The 15,244-nt window shown below is 39.3% G+C and overlaps 1 protein-coding gene across 1 annotated transcript in view; it reads left to right on the top strand.

Annotated features, from left to right (window-relative positions):
• PIBF1 (progesterone immunomodulatory binding factor 1) overlaps positions 1–15,244 on the top strand; it is a 76,502-nt gene that overhangs the window by 33,123 nt on the left and 28,135 nt on the right. Inside the window, 2 exon segments of the mRNA XM_082221441.1 lie at positions 7,087–7,252; positions 11,233–11,383. Coding sequence (XP_082077567.1) covers positions 7,087–7,252; positions 11,233–11,383 — 317 coding nt within the window.

Here is a 15,244-nt window from a genome sequence, read left to right as displayed (position 1 = left end):
GCCAAAAATATGCAGTGGAGATCTGCTTATTCTTTTTTGAGCATTAGACTTCAATTCTTTGGCAAGCAGAACGTCTGAGGAATCAGGGAATGCAAGGGGGAATATTTCATATAGAGGCTCTTGGTTGAATTAAATATAGAATAAACAAATGACACTAGAATAGTTAGCATGCAGAATTTTTTTTAAAAAAATATATCTGAAATTTAAAGCTTTAGATAAGACCACAAGCCTGGCAAATAGAGATGCCCACACTAAAGATTAGAGATTACAAATACCTAAAATCTCACAATAAAGAGGAATCAATTTTCAAACATAGTTGGACAAAGTGTCAGGAACAGCCTTGCCCTGTGAGTTAATTGATCTTGTATCAACATGGAGACCTGAAAGACATTGCTCTGGTTAGAATTCTGCCCCCCCCCCCAAGCCTCTTGCATGTATAGCATTCTAATTTTAACATGATGTGTTAGTTTTGAAATTTATTTATCCATGGCTTCTAGCCCTTTTATTGGAAACAATAGGGGAAAATGTGGCTTTGCTAAAATTAGTAGGATTGTTTTATGTGTAGCTTAATACATAACTAAAAGGGATGTGGGTGGCGCTGTGGTCTAAACCACAGAGCCTAGGGCTTGCCAATCAGAAGGTCGGCAGTTCGAATCCCCGCGACGGGGTGAGCTCCCGTTGTTCGGTCCCTGCTCCTGCCCACCTAGCAATTCGAAAACACGTCAAAGTGCAAGTAGATAAATAGGTACCGCTCTGGCGGGAAGAAAAAGGGTGTTTCCGTGTGCTGCTCTGGTTCGCCAGAAGCGGCTTAGTCATGCTGGCCACATGACCCGGAAGCTGTACTTTGGCTCCCTCGGCCAATAAAGCGAGATGAGCGCCGCAACCCCAGAGCCAGCCACAACTGGACCTAACAGTCAGGGGTACTTTTACCTTTACCTAATACATAGTTAGTTAAATAATCTATGATCAAACTATATTGGTCCATAATGAAAAATACTTTCGTAACATGAGTATTTGGTGGTCGTTCATTTAGAAGTCTACAATGATATTTCACCTATGTCGTTCCCTACAAATAGACCTGTTGTAGTAGATATACTGTGTGGCAGTAATGGGGAATCTTTTTATTGGGGTAATCGGTTGGGAGCTTATTCACAACAGCAGATATTGAAATTTGTTGGGTGCTAGAACAGTAAATGTGTTTAAAGAAGCAATATTTGGTTCAGCTTAAATCACATCGCATTCCTTTTTTAAAAATCATGACGAGAGAGTTGAATTGGATTTCTTTAAATGCATGCTTGGGATTCCTATCAGCCCATTTGTTGGGCATACTCAGCATCTTCAGCTTAGGCAAAAAAATAAAAATACTGCATTCATTCAGTGGTTCATTTTGCAGCCAGCGACCACAGATGATATTACAGCTGAGATGTTTTATGACGGACATAGCCCCATTGTGGTACTTGATTTTGGCAAAAGAAGACTTCTTACCAATTCTAGAGGTAAAAGGGCCTCATGAGGAATATTAACTTGCCAAGAGTAGTATTTCCAGCTCATTTAATTGTTGGAAGAAGTGGCACTGCTTATAATTTCTATTCACTCACAAGTTCACTTTAGATTAATCTTGTTAGGGTTTTGGTTGTTGTTATGAGATGACAGTGGGAAAAAAGAGGTCTTCCATTCTGATCAAAAGAATCTCATTACTAACTTGCTGTAAACTATCTATGCGTGCTGCGGCGTACTTTGGAAATGTATGTAGCCTGTGTCGTCTTATACTCTGCAGACTGTATCTGCCACAACCTCTCCCGCTTCCCCCAGCTTCATTACACTGCAACATCATTCCATTCTGCAAAGCAAGCAGGTGCTTGTTGAACATGGATGGAGCTGCGCTGGAAGAATGTTGATGGACACTCAGATTTCCAGCCAGGCAGGGAGGTGTACATAAAATGGCCAGTTTCCAAGAAGTCTCATACCTCTGTTGTAATCCAAACTTCTCTGGCAGCGATGGTCATGGTGAAGTGTCAAAACAACATATTTCTGTTTTATTTTCATTGCGACACGAACAACTGAAGCCTTCAAACGTGTGACTTAGTCATGCAAATGTGGACGAACCAGTCTTTTTAGCCAATGTGAAGGGGAATCTCTTGGTAGAAACACCTTTAATAAAAAGAAAAGGCATTCATGAAATAGTTTCAAGCACTCAACATTTTTACTTCAACGTATTTAGATCTGTGGTATATAATAATATAGAAATACATAGGTATGTATGCTGTATGTAGTATTTAGTATTTGCCTTGTGTAAATTCATAAATTGTATCCTGGAGAGACACTTCACCGATTTGATATTTGATCATATCTGGCTAATAAAATCATTAACTCCCATGTTCTTTAATAATAATATAATAATAATATACCCTGGCCCATCAGTGTACGGTGATGCACTATACACAGTAGAGGAAGGATCATAGAAGACCACCTACTATTAAAAACAAATGCTATTTAGCATATTATTTATTGTTTATTTTATCACCAGTTCCTTCAGAAACAGATTTAGGTTTGTGGATTTTCTTTGTGCATGAGACTTACACAGTCTTTCTTCAATTCTGTGTATTTACCACATGCCAAAATAAACTGCAAATGTTTATTGCCATGTTGGGAGAAGTGGCAATGACGTAGGTTACTATTTAGCTACTAGCGGAGCTGCTCAGCATCCAAAAAGTTTAAGAGGCAGTCATTAGAATGTGACTGCTGTTTTGATGGCTCTTCTGACTGTTGTCACGTTGAAAGGATTTATCCCAAATGTAGATAATGAAGTATTTCTTTGTGCTTGCGGTGACAGACTAATGTTCCTCCGCCTTGTAAGCTATTGGTGAGCTTGCTTCGAAAGCTTTTGCCATAGCCAGGGAGATCATTACATGCTGTTCTTCTGTTAACAAATGTTTGCACAAAGTTGAAAATATTACCCCAGTGACAAAACAGCCTGAACACTGGACATATCAAGCTCAGGTTAAGAAAATAAATCCCAGCTATTTCACTTGAAGAGCAAAGTCTCCATTGTAATCAGCAAAGCTTAATAGTGTTCTGTGTTACAACATGGTAAGAGAGGACAAAAAATGTTTGAGGTAAATTAGATCATAGTTCAGTCTTTGAGGTAACAGCAGCGCTGTAAAAGTTACTATTATTACCAAACCCCGTTTGTTTCTGTGGCTTCTAGTTAGTCGTGTTTTCTGTCCCTGGTCAAAGTTACCAATGAATGGGAATAATTTCAATTTTTATTTAATTTACTAATTGTTATGTATTTTATTTTAACTTTACTTTACTTTATTTTAATTTAATTTACTTCATGATTTTAGTTCTGTACGCATTTAGTTTCATTTCTGTTACATTCAGTGCGACTTTCATGCACATTTCTCTGCAGGCTAAGAGCCCTTGACTAGTAATGGAATTCTAAAATTGCATTCCTTTTCTGCATAATGATGCTGTGTTGGTGGTGATAAATGGATTTCTAATTTTGATTCCTTTTGTATTCTGCATGTTGTTTTGCTGCATTTCCGTGTTTCTGGCCCCGTAGCTCCTGGTAGTGGTGGGGCAGAGGGCATTAAAGCAGTGATTATGGTACAGCATTTACAGCAAGAAGCTTTAACAGAGCCGTAAGCTTCTCCTCAGTCTGTCGGAAAGAGAGATTTTACTAAACCAAAATGCAAAACGCTATGTATGTTTAATTACTAGATGGGAAGCAAATGCAACATCTGGCAAGAACTTCAGTTTAAATCACTTTTACTGTTTCGGACAACAGAAATAGTACTTAAAAGAAGATAACATGCACTAAGGGTTTGTCATCTACTGGGAATTGTAGCTGCAGTTGCCAAAAAAAATAGTAGTATAAATCTTCCTCTTGTTTCTGTATTCACTTACATGGAATATTGCTACAGGAGCCACAGTACAAACTCCAGTTACACTGGGAAACAATTCTTACGCTAAATGAGATTGTATGGCCAAGCAAATGGCTTATTTGGACAATAGAAGCTGATATCTAAGAGCAGGTTACTGGGCTAAAGTTCATTGCAGGATTTGGGGGGGGGGTCAACTTTAGGTTACCTAATGCCCTTAAAATGGACTTATGTGGATATTCCATTAGTTGGTTGATTCAGCACTTCTCAAACTAGATTAAAGTTGCACATTCTGCTGCAAGAGATTCCCAGTTTTCTGTTTTATTTCTTTCGAGCATTTGTACTCCGCTCTCCAGACAAAAAAGGCCCCCATTGCAGATTACATGAAATCAAAACAAGACACTCCCTATGCTCAGGCTTACATTCAAACAAACAAACAAACAAACAAACAAACAAACAATTATTATTTATATCCCACCCATCTGGCTGGGTTTCCCCAGCCACCCTGAGCGGCTTACAGCATATATAATAATAATAATAATAATAATAATAATAATAATAATAATAATAATAATAATAATTTTGTATTTATACCCCGCCCTTCCCGGTTCAAAAACCGGGCTCAGGGCGGCTAACAACAAATTTAAAACACTTAATCGTAAAAGCAGCATAAAATACGGTATAAAAACACGAATAACAATAAAATTTGAAGGTCAGATATAAAACATCAAACATTAAAAACCTCCTGATACAGGATATCTTCTAAAAATTATGTAGTTCCTTAGCTCCTTGACATCTGAAGGGAAGGTGTTCCACAAAAGGGAAAAGGAACAATGAGAGGAGAGGAAAATAAAACTCAAAACTCAGACACCAATTTCTAGACTATGGTTCCCATATTGTCTTGCCAGCATAGTTCAGAGGCAGAAGGTTCCTGATAGAGCTGGCCTATCACAGCCGAGCCAGTGGAGTGAGCTCTGCTTCTCAGCTCTCAATTCAAAACTGATTATTTCTTCACTTTGTTATTTGTCTAGAAAATGTTTTCCAATTAACCTTAACTCTCCAGAGTATTTCCATCAGCACAGATGACTAAAGCATGTTTTAACTATATCTATTATATATCCTACTTTGAGGTTATCATTTCTGAATGAAGCCCATTTAGCAAGGATGTGCTATTGATGGATATATAACTGAGAAGCTATGAAAGGCTGTGGCTTTCCCAGTAAGTGTATTCTACATGCAATTTTGGACTGCAAGTATGTGTAATGGATACATGTGAATCTATGCACATTATTTTCATACAGTTTTCTTCCACCTAGGAAAAATTGTGAAAGTGATGTTTTGCACAGTACTTGATAGCCCAGGTTTTGAGCACCTCTTTTGAAGCACCAAAAGCCCTTTTTTATTTGGATGGCAATCTTTGCCTGGGGTTTTAAACTGTAGAAAGGTGGAGTTCTTTATCTCTTAATCTGGTTTTACATTGGATTATGGGGGTGTGAGAGAAAGATTAGGAAGATGGTTCCTGTTTCTAAATGTAATTAATTTTATTGCATTTAAACAATCCAGTCATGAAATATGCTAGAAAATATTTAATTAAGAATTGGCAGTTCTAGACAGAACTTTTGCAGTTTCCAGAGAACACAAAGAGGGGAGACAAAAAGCCTAAATTTTTCTTGGACTGAGAACCCCAAGTTTAGGAAAATCAAGTATTTTAAACTGTGTTAGCTGTACCTATGGCAACCTTCTAATAGATGTCTCACTCAGCAGATCTCAAAGTGGGTGGTACCTCCCCCCAGGGGCCAATGGGATTACTTTGGGGGCACTAAGAGGCAAAGGCAGGGGTCAGCAACCATTTTCAGCCACTGCTGTCCCTCAGACCATGTGGTGGGCCGGACTATATTTTGAAAAAAAATATGAACGAATTCCCATGTCCCACAAATAACCCAGAGATGCATTTTAAATAAAAGGACACATTCTACTCTTGTAAAAACACACTGATTCCCAGACCATTTGTGGGCTGAATTGAGAAGGCAATTGGGCTAGATCCAGCCTTAGGTTGCCTACCCCTGGGCAAGGGAGTAGCAGGGGTCCCTGAAGGTGGAACCCTCTGAGCATGTGGCTTGCTTATTTACAATCGACCAGGCTAGAGTCTGTCTGAGCCAGAAGAGAAAGATGGGATACAGTATGATGATCTGTAAGTTTTTTGTGACAGTTTGGATATGCTACATAAAGATATGGCTGAGCAATCAGAGGGTTTTTTATGGTAATTCCAGATTGGGTGACAAATCTATTTTCACATTCCAAGGAAGTTGAGGTAGGAGAGGGAGAACTAACTGAGCTACAAAAAGACAATGATCTGAAGTCAAAGTTTATGAAATCGTACCAGGAGTTTTGGTTACAGGAGCAATTTCTTACCTCTGTCCTGCGCTATGGAAAGTGATTAAGAAGCTCCTTATTGCGTTCCCAATATTGTATTTGGTGGAATGTGCTTTTAGTGTGGTCATCCAACTTTTCTCCAAGCAAAGAAATCGACTACTTAGGTGGCTAAACATTGCGATTTAAAACTCCTGCTTAAGTGACTTTAAACCAGACATTGGGAAACTGGTATCATTTCATCAAGCCCATCCATCGTTTAAGAAGTTACTGAAAAGTGAAGTAGTTACTAAATGCAGTATCTAAGATGCATTTGAAAAGCTGGTATCAGCTTTAAACTAATTAAACTAAATGGTTTTAATTGGATTTTGAATTAATGTGAAATTAATTGTGTTAATATTGTCTTTAGTGGTTCATGCAAACTGCTGTTCTGAATAATGCTTTTTATAGGGCAGGGTAGAGGTCACTACCCTGTGCCTGGAGACAAGACAGTCAGGCCATGTATACACATCTCAACGGCCAGAGGAGGAATGACCACTGGGAGGAGCGCAGAGAGAAGAAACACTATGGCGCATCTGCACCAGTGAAACTGGATGCCATCATCTGCCCCAGCTGCAGTAAAACATGTCTCTCCCATTTTGTTCTCTGCAGCCACAGCAGGCGCTGTAACTCTCCAACAGTTTGACTTTACCCCCCAGTGGTGCACTTTTCCATGGTCTCTTTGCAGCAAAACCATATCATCATAATATTAAGCATATAAATTGTTTGCTGTCTAATTGACTTTGCTGGGCTTCTTGACTGTTTTGCATTTTATTCCCTTGGGTGTTTTCAGGTACAGACAACTGCAGATCAGCACAGAAAGCAAAGTAGCTGAACTTTTCCATCAGAATAAACTGAAGTTGTTTGAAAGTGAACGTCTACAGCTGATGCAAGAAGAAACCTCCAGGAACCTTTCACAGTGTCAGCTGGAATGTGAAAAATATCAGCGAAAACTAGAGGTACGTAAGAAAAGCTTCCGTAAGCTGTTTCAGTGTGGGCAGGTCCTATGGCGTGGCTCCTCATCGCCATTGCCCTCCTTCCATCAGAGTGGTGATTGGCTGGTAAGGAACTGCATCGTTGCAATTTGGGGCTAAAGAGCAACTGCTTGTAGCTCGTGAAACAATTGAAAGAGGAACAGTAGGAATGCATTTGCTTAAGGCAAGTATTGATCATAATCGTGCCGCTCTGTTGTTGAAACCATTCTAAGCAAATGAAGACTAATTATTTTGTCAGTAGACATTAAAAGGTCATTTTGGAGAAGAGGGCAGCTGTGTTCTGTTGACTTTACAGGTAGCAATACTTATTCTTAGAACATCTGTTTTTCCCAGCATAGTATATTGGCAGGAAGGAGACAAGTAGGACCTGCAAACAAGATTTTCCTGTTCAGTGTTCTAGCCAGTTAGCCATCATTCTCCTAACAGTTGTAAAAATAAATTATTATCACATATTTCTAATGTCCCATTGAGAGTCCCATGGACTGCAAGAAGATCAAACCTCTCCATTCTTAAGGAAATCAACCCTGAGTGCTCACTGGAAGGACAGATCATGTAGCTGACGCTCCAAGACTTTGGCCACCTCATGAGAAGAGAAGACTCCCTGGAAAAGACCCTGATGTTGGGAAAGATGGAGGGCACAAGGAGAAGGGGATGACAGAGGACGAGATGGCTGGACAGTGTTCTTGAAGCTACCAGCAGGAGTTTGACCAAACTGCGGGAGGCAGTGGAAGACAGGAGTGCCTGGCGTGCTCTGGTCCATGGGGTCATAAACGACTAAACGACTAAACAACAACAACATTTCTAATGTCTAATAGTACATTTTATAAAATATTTATTAAAGGTTTTAAACAATATAACACCAAGCACATAAAACACCATCACCAAAGTAGGGGGGGGGGAAGAAAAATTCACACAAAACAAAAAAAACCATAATTAAATTTCAGAAACCAAATTTCCATAATCTTCTTTTCAGACTCCCTCACATCTCCCTTTCCTGCGTTCCCGATTACAAAGTCATGTTCAGCAATACTTCACCTTCTCTCAAGTCTTGTTTTAATTTGTACTTTTCAAATATTATGTCTCCAATTTTACCCTTTGTTATCAAATATTTAAATATTTAAGCTTGACATAATATTAATCAAATTTCATCTTTGTTCTTATAGTTCAGTTATTTTCATACTTCTTTTCACTAAGTTACTAATGCCAAGTTATCTTTCTATCCTGCATCATTCTAGCATTCATACAATTTACAATACTTTTGCAAATAGTCCTTAAATTTTTTCCAATCCTCTTCCACTGTCTCTTCTCCCAGGTCTTGGATTCTGCCAGTCATTTCTGCCAATTCCATGTAGTCTATCAGTTGCATCTGCCATTCTTCCAGGGTGGGCAAATCTTGTGTCTTCCAATATTTTGCGATGAGTATCCTTGCTGCTGTTACTGCATACATAAAGAAAGTTCTATCCTTCTTCAGCACTCTCTGGCCGACAATGCCCAAAAGGAAGGCCTCTGGTTTCTTAAGGAAGGTATATTTAAATACCTTTTTTAGTTCATTATAGATCATTTCCCAGAAGGCCTTAACCCTTGGGCATGTCCACCAAAGGTGGAAGAATGTTCCTTCAGTTTCTTTGCATTTCCAACACTTATTGTCTGGCAAATGATATATTTTTGCAAGCTTGACTGGGGTCATGTACCACCTGTAAATCATTTTCATAATATTTTCTTTCAAGGCATTGCATGCCGTGAATTTCACACCGGTGGTCCATAACTGTTCCCAGTCAGCAAACATAATGTTATAGCCAATGTCTTGCGCCCATTTTATCATAGCTGATTTAACCGTTTCATCCTGAGTGTTCCATTTCAACAGCAAGTTATACATTCTTGAAAGTACCTTAGTTTTTGGTTCTAACAATTCTGTTTCTAGTTTCGATTTTTCCACCTGGAAACCTATTTTTCTGTCTTTATTAAAAACTTCCCTGATCTGACCATAGTGTAACCAATCCCGCACTTTATCCTTCAGTCTCTCAAAACTCTGCAATCTCCATGTATCTCCATCTTTTTCTACTATCTCCCAATATTTTGGCCAATTGGCCTCCATATTGAGTCTTTTCTGAGCCTTAGCTTCCATTGGTGACAACCACCTTGGGGTCTTACTTTCTAATAAATCTTTATATTTTGTCCAGACATTAAACACTGCCTTCCTGACAATATGGTTCTTGAAAGCTTTGTGAGCTTTGACCTTGTCGTACCACAAATATGCATGCCTAATAGTACATTTTAGATGGTTAATAATTTTAATATTTTTGCCTTCATTTGCATATCTAAGCCTATATGCTAGGGGTCACTAACATTTCTGGGCCAGTGGGCACATTTAGAATTTTAAGGAAGGGCCATTGGTGCCAATCACAGAATAGCTGTTATGGTGGCATGTTATATCACAAATTGGAAGTGTGGGGCACAGCATACCTTGAAATGGTTGCTGTGGAGACATGATAAAAACACAAAATGGATATGTACTGAGACATGTTGTGGGCACCCAAGGAAGTTCATAGTTGGTAACCCCTGATATATGTCTTCTGGAAGCATTGTACAGTGGTAGCTCGGGTTAAGTACTTAATTCATTCCGGAGGTCCGTACTTAACCTGAAACTGTTCTTAACCTGAAGCACCACTTTAGCTAATGGGGCCTCCTGCTGCTGCCGCGCCGCCAGAGCACGATTTCTGTTCTCATCCTGAAGCAAAGTTCTTAACCTGAAGCATTATTTCTGGGTTAGCGGAGTCTGTAACCTGAAGCATATGTAACTTGAAGCGTATGTAACCCGAGGTACCACTGTAAGGCTTTCTTGTTTGGACTGAACTTTCTTGTTTAGGACCCAAGGTTAAGCAAGTATGGATCATTTTTTTATTTTTATGTTTTTTATTTACGTACATTTAATTGGGTCTTACCTTTTGGTACTACTAATTTGTTAAATGGTTAATCACACGGGACCTTTAAAGAGCTGTGATAGACATGGCAATAAACTTTTTTTTAAATAATGTATTCTGTTTTCACACTTGCATGCATTTGCTTCAAGCACAGCTGCGTTGTGAGTTGTTAGCCCCCCCCCCCCTTTTAAAATAAGTTTTTCTCTTCAAATAAAACTATATCTTTTCTTCTACGGCACTTGTTTTCTTTCAGTGTAATAGCTCAGATTTTTGCACAAACAGGAGACAAGATTCAAACCCCCTCCCCCACAAAAAAATAATAATTCTATTAATTCCACCCCCCCTGGTACCTCAAGCTACCTTCCTCTGACTCTCAGTAGCAGCTTCTTGGAGGAACTGCTTTAGGAAGCAGGAGATGGTCACCTGAAAAGGGCGGTTGTTAGGAGACCCCTGCAATTCCCAGAATTCTCTGAGAAGAGTGATCGATTGTTAAACCACAGGGGTGGGCAAAGGGCGTCTCTAACATTTCTCAGCACTCTCAACAAACTACAGCTCCTGGGGGTCTTTGGGGGGAATTCATGACTATTTAAAGTGATACGATACTACTTTAAATTTTTACAGATGGGAGCCTTGCTTTTTGGCATGTCTTTCTATATACCCGTTTCCATGTGGCATAGAATCTGAAGTTTGTACCCCAAAGCAAAGATAGCCAACTATTTATTTCTGACACACTAGAGTACCAACAACCATAGATATTAATTTAGGGATTCAGCAAAGACTACCAAAGGTTGGATTCCTTTTGTAACTGAAACATGTTTAATGATTTGGGATTTGAGAATCACGATGCAAATCTGTACGTAGTACTGCTTTTAATAGAGCGTATTGGATTCTTATCTTAATTATAAGTTAAATAGCAATTGAACTGTGTGCAACTCGTTATTTTTTAACTGTTTGGGCTTTTGTCTCCATCATAAATAATTTATAGCCTTCTGTTAATTAACTTTCATTTTAATTTTCATATAGGTTTTAACCAAAGAATTTTATAATCTTCAAGCACTGAGCGAGAAACGGATTTCAGAACTTCAGGCACAAAACTCTGAGTACCAGGCAAGGCTTGACACGTATGAAAAGCTGGAAAAAGAACTTGATGAGATAATCATGCAAAGTGCAGAACGTAAGTTCTTTTAATTTGCCCTGTTCTTCCTGTAGTGTACTGTGTTGGAATATTTATATAATCTGATCGCTGTTAATGAGATCTGGAACATTTTAAATCCCAGGAATTTTTAGTAGATATTGAACATGCAGCAGTGTAATATTTAACATCAAATACATATTTTATTGTGCTTTAATTGGTAGTGAGAATATTTATTTAATTTTGATTATCTCATTAAATTATTTTATAGTAAATACTTTTTACTGGCTCAGATTCCCCCGGGGACATGCATGTCAGGTCTATGTGCAGATGTTTTTTGTTTGTTTTTCTTTCCTGTCATATTTGCCTGGCAGATTTTGCACAAAGGCCGTTGAAGAGAAAAACAGGGAGAAGCACCCCATTGCACATCTCTTTAGTTCTGTTATGTCACAACAATTCGCCATGATCTATCAAAGGTGATGATGCGGGGGCGAGGAGAATTTCTTTTTTATACATGATTTTTTATTGGATTTTTGATAATTTTATACATATAAAACATAACCATTTCAAACATTAAAATACAAGGTTCTTTTGAACCTTCGGACCTCCTTTCCCTCTCTCCATGGATTCCATGTTTATGTTTAAATTTGCTGCATCTTTTACAATTATCCATCTATTATATAACCATAATTACCATAAATAATTCCGTATTACAAGTGTCATTACATCCCTGCCAAAGATTTTAACTGTTTACAGTGGTCTTTTAAATAAATTACAAATTTACTCCAGTCTTTAGAAAATACTTGATTTTCCCGGTTTCGGATCTTCCCCATCAGTTTTGCCATCTCCGCATACTCTATCAGTTTCATCTGTCATCCTTCTTTTGTTGGTATTTCTCCTTCCTTCCATCTCTGGGCTAGCAGCATTCTCAATTTTAGTATATGTGCTGCCGAAGTGAGCACGGGCTAGTAGCAATCTCGCTGCCGTTTTTGAATACATTAAAAGTCTTTTATCTTCTCTTGGAAACTCTTCACCTATTGTATCTAGTAAGGCGACTTCTGGTTTTTTAACAAATGCATTTTTGAACATTTACTTTAGTTCATTATATATTCATTTTAGAAGCTTCAAGATCACTGTCCAACCATCTCATCCTCTGTCGTCCCCTTCTCCTTGTGCCCTCCATCTTTCCCAACATCAGGGTCTTTTCCAGGGCGTCTTCTCTTCTCATGAGGTGGCCAAAGTATTGGAGCCTCAGCTTCAGGATCTGTCCTTCCAGTGAGCATATATTGCCCCAAATCAAAGTACGTTTAGACTGCTCACTGTATCCCCTCTTTTACTAGAGAGATTCTTCTCTGTACACCAGGGCTGCACACCAACATACCCCATCATTTCAGAAAAGCCCCAGTTATTTTTGTCCAGTTTTTCTTTAAAAAAAGGCAAAGACCGTTAGGTCCAGTCGCGGACGACTCTGGGGTTGCGGTGCTCATCTCGCTTTATTGGCCGAGGGAGCCGGCGTACAGCTTCCGGGTCATGTGGCCAGCATGACTAAGCCGCTTCTGGCAAACCAGAGCAGCGCACGGATACGCCATTTACCTTCCCGCCGGAGCGGTACCTATTTTTCTACTTGCACTTTGACGTGCTTTCAAACTGCTAGGTTGGCAGGAGCAGGGACCAAGCAACAGGAGCTCACCCCATCGCAGGGATTCGAACTGCCGACCTTCTGATCGGCAAGCCCAAGAGACTCAGTGGTTTAGACCACAGCACCATCCACATCCCAGTTTTTCTTTAAAGGTAAAGGTACCTCTGCCCGTACGGGCCAGTTGTGTTCGACTCTGGGGTTGCGCGCCCATCTCGCTTAAGAGGCCGGGGGCCAGTGCTGTCTGAAGACACTTCCGGGTCACATGGCCAGTGTGACAAGCTGCATCTGGCGAGCCAGCGCAGCACACGGAAACGCCATTTACCTTCCCGCTAGTAAGCGGTCCCTATTTATCTACTTGCACCTGGGGGTCTTTCGAACTGCTAGGTTGGCAGGCGCTGGGACCGAGCAGCGGGAGCGCACCCCGCCGCGGGGATTCGAACCGCCAACCTGACGATCGGCAAGTCCTAGGCACTGAGGTTTTACCCACAGCGCCACCCGCATCCCTAGTTTTTCTTTAGCTACTCTTTATTCTTCTGCTAAAGTGACTGTTTTGGAAAGTGTTTTAGTATTTATTTGTTGTGCTGGTCGTTTGTTGTTGTTTTTTAATGATTTTATGGCCGTAATTATACTTTGTTACATTTCCTGTGTAAGCTGTTCTGAAAGACTGTTTACTTTTAAAGGTGGCCTAGGATCCAGACCAAGGAAATAAATGGTTTATTAGTTATGTATTATATTGTAGCAGCTCTGGTCCAAAGATGATTTTGACTTTGCATTATCAAGTAGAAAACTTTAGATAGAACTCTTCAACATAATGTAAATGTGAATTATCCACTTTCGTGTTAATAAGTTTAGAATGCAAAGATAATTCATTTGTTTCTTAACAGTCATAACAATAAATCAATCAGACATTGAACACATAGTTAGTAACAAAACACTTAGACTTTCTGGAATGTCTTTCCAGTTTCCATACTCTGATATTCATACTAGCATATACCCATCCTTCATTCTTGTCCAGAGATATTTGAAATATTATAAGAAAAACTTCAGGTGTGAGACCCTAATTTTTGTGTGTAAGAAAACACTTTAAGAAGAAAATTTACTGAAGGAATATATCAGTGGCCTTTTGAGAAGAGAAAAAAATAGAATAAGCAGCATATATCACAAGTTCAAGTTTTTGCAAGGTGGACTATCTACTCTTTCTTATCGTCATTATTAATAACACTAAAACATACACTTTGCATGATGACTGTACAATAGTTGTCTTGTGGTTTTAAAGCATACCAATTTAATCCAGAGAAATATGCAGCAACAGCAATGTGTGCAACCTAATTTTTCTCTCTCCTTACAATCTTCTATTTGTTGTCTATACTTGGCAAGATCAGACTCTGCCAAGCAAGCTTGGCATTTGTTTTGATAATATAATAGCTCACATTTCAGTAGTATGTGTGCGAACAAGTCTTACTATAATGCTAATGTATATGTACTATTTTGATTGAAAATACTCAGAAATATCACTTTGGTATGTTTAAGATCCATGTTGCTATATTTTCTGTTGTCAAAAGGCCTATTGATAGAAGCTGCATGTATGTTTTTATAGTGTTCGCTAGAGCTTGCAGAGAATATATATATATATATGCATTCAGATTTGAGAGACTGTTGCCAAAAATATTTTGTCCTGTACATTTTGTGCTCGTAATTATTCCCCTTACCATGTATAATTATGCTGTTGCATATGCTGCCAGGAAAAAGAACACTCACTTCCAGAGCTGAAGAGTGCTTGTTTTCTCCTTTATATCTTAGAACAGGGCGGGAGATACTATTAATGTATTTCACGAATGAATGGCTCTTTAAAGGGAACCAACACTAACAGTCTTCAGAAATGACACATTGATATTGCTGGGAGACGTAAACATTCAGCCTGCTGTCTTTATCATTTGCCCACTATTGCAAAGGGCATGATACTGCTCAACTCTTTTGGGAGGCCAGGGTGTAGAAGTTGTGCACATGAAATAAAGCTGGCCTGACCTATTCCATGTCTCCCTTACCAACTGAGATTGGCTTTGAGGACAGTGCATACATCTTTTTCAGTACATGTACCAAACAACCTCCCCACATTCATCCAGTGCTTTACCAACTGCACTGGCTCCCGGTGGAGTACAGGGTCAGGTTTAAAGTGCTGGTTTTGACCTTTAAAGCCCTATGCGGCCTAGGACCCATGTACCCACAGGACCGCCTCTCCTGGTATGCCACGCGGAGGACCTTAA

Source organism: Podarcis vaucheri (assembly GCF_965113315.1).
Source record: "Podarcis vaucheri genome assembly, chromosome: 4".
Classification (NCBI taxonomy): domain Eukaryota; kingdom Metazoa; phylum Chordata; class Lepidosauria; order Squamata; family Lacertidae; genus Podarcis; species Podarcis vaucheri.
Note: the sequence above shows the minus strand (reverse complement) of the source record. Positions and strands in the feature narration are given on the sequence as shown.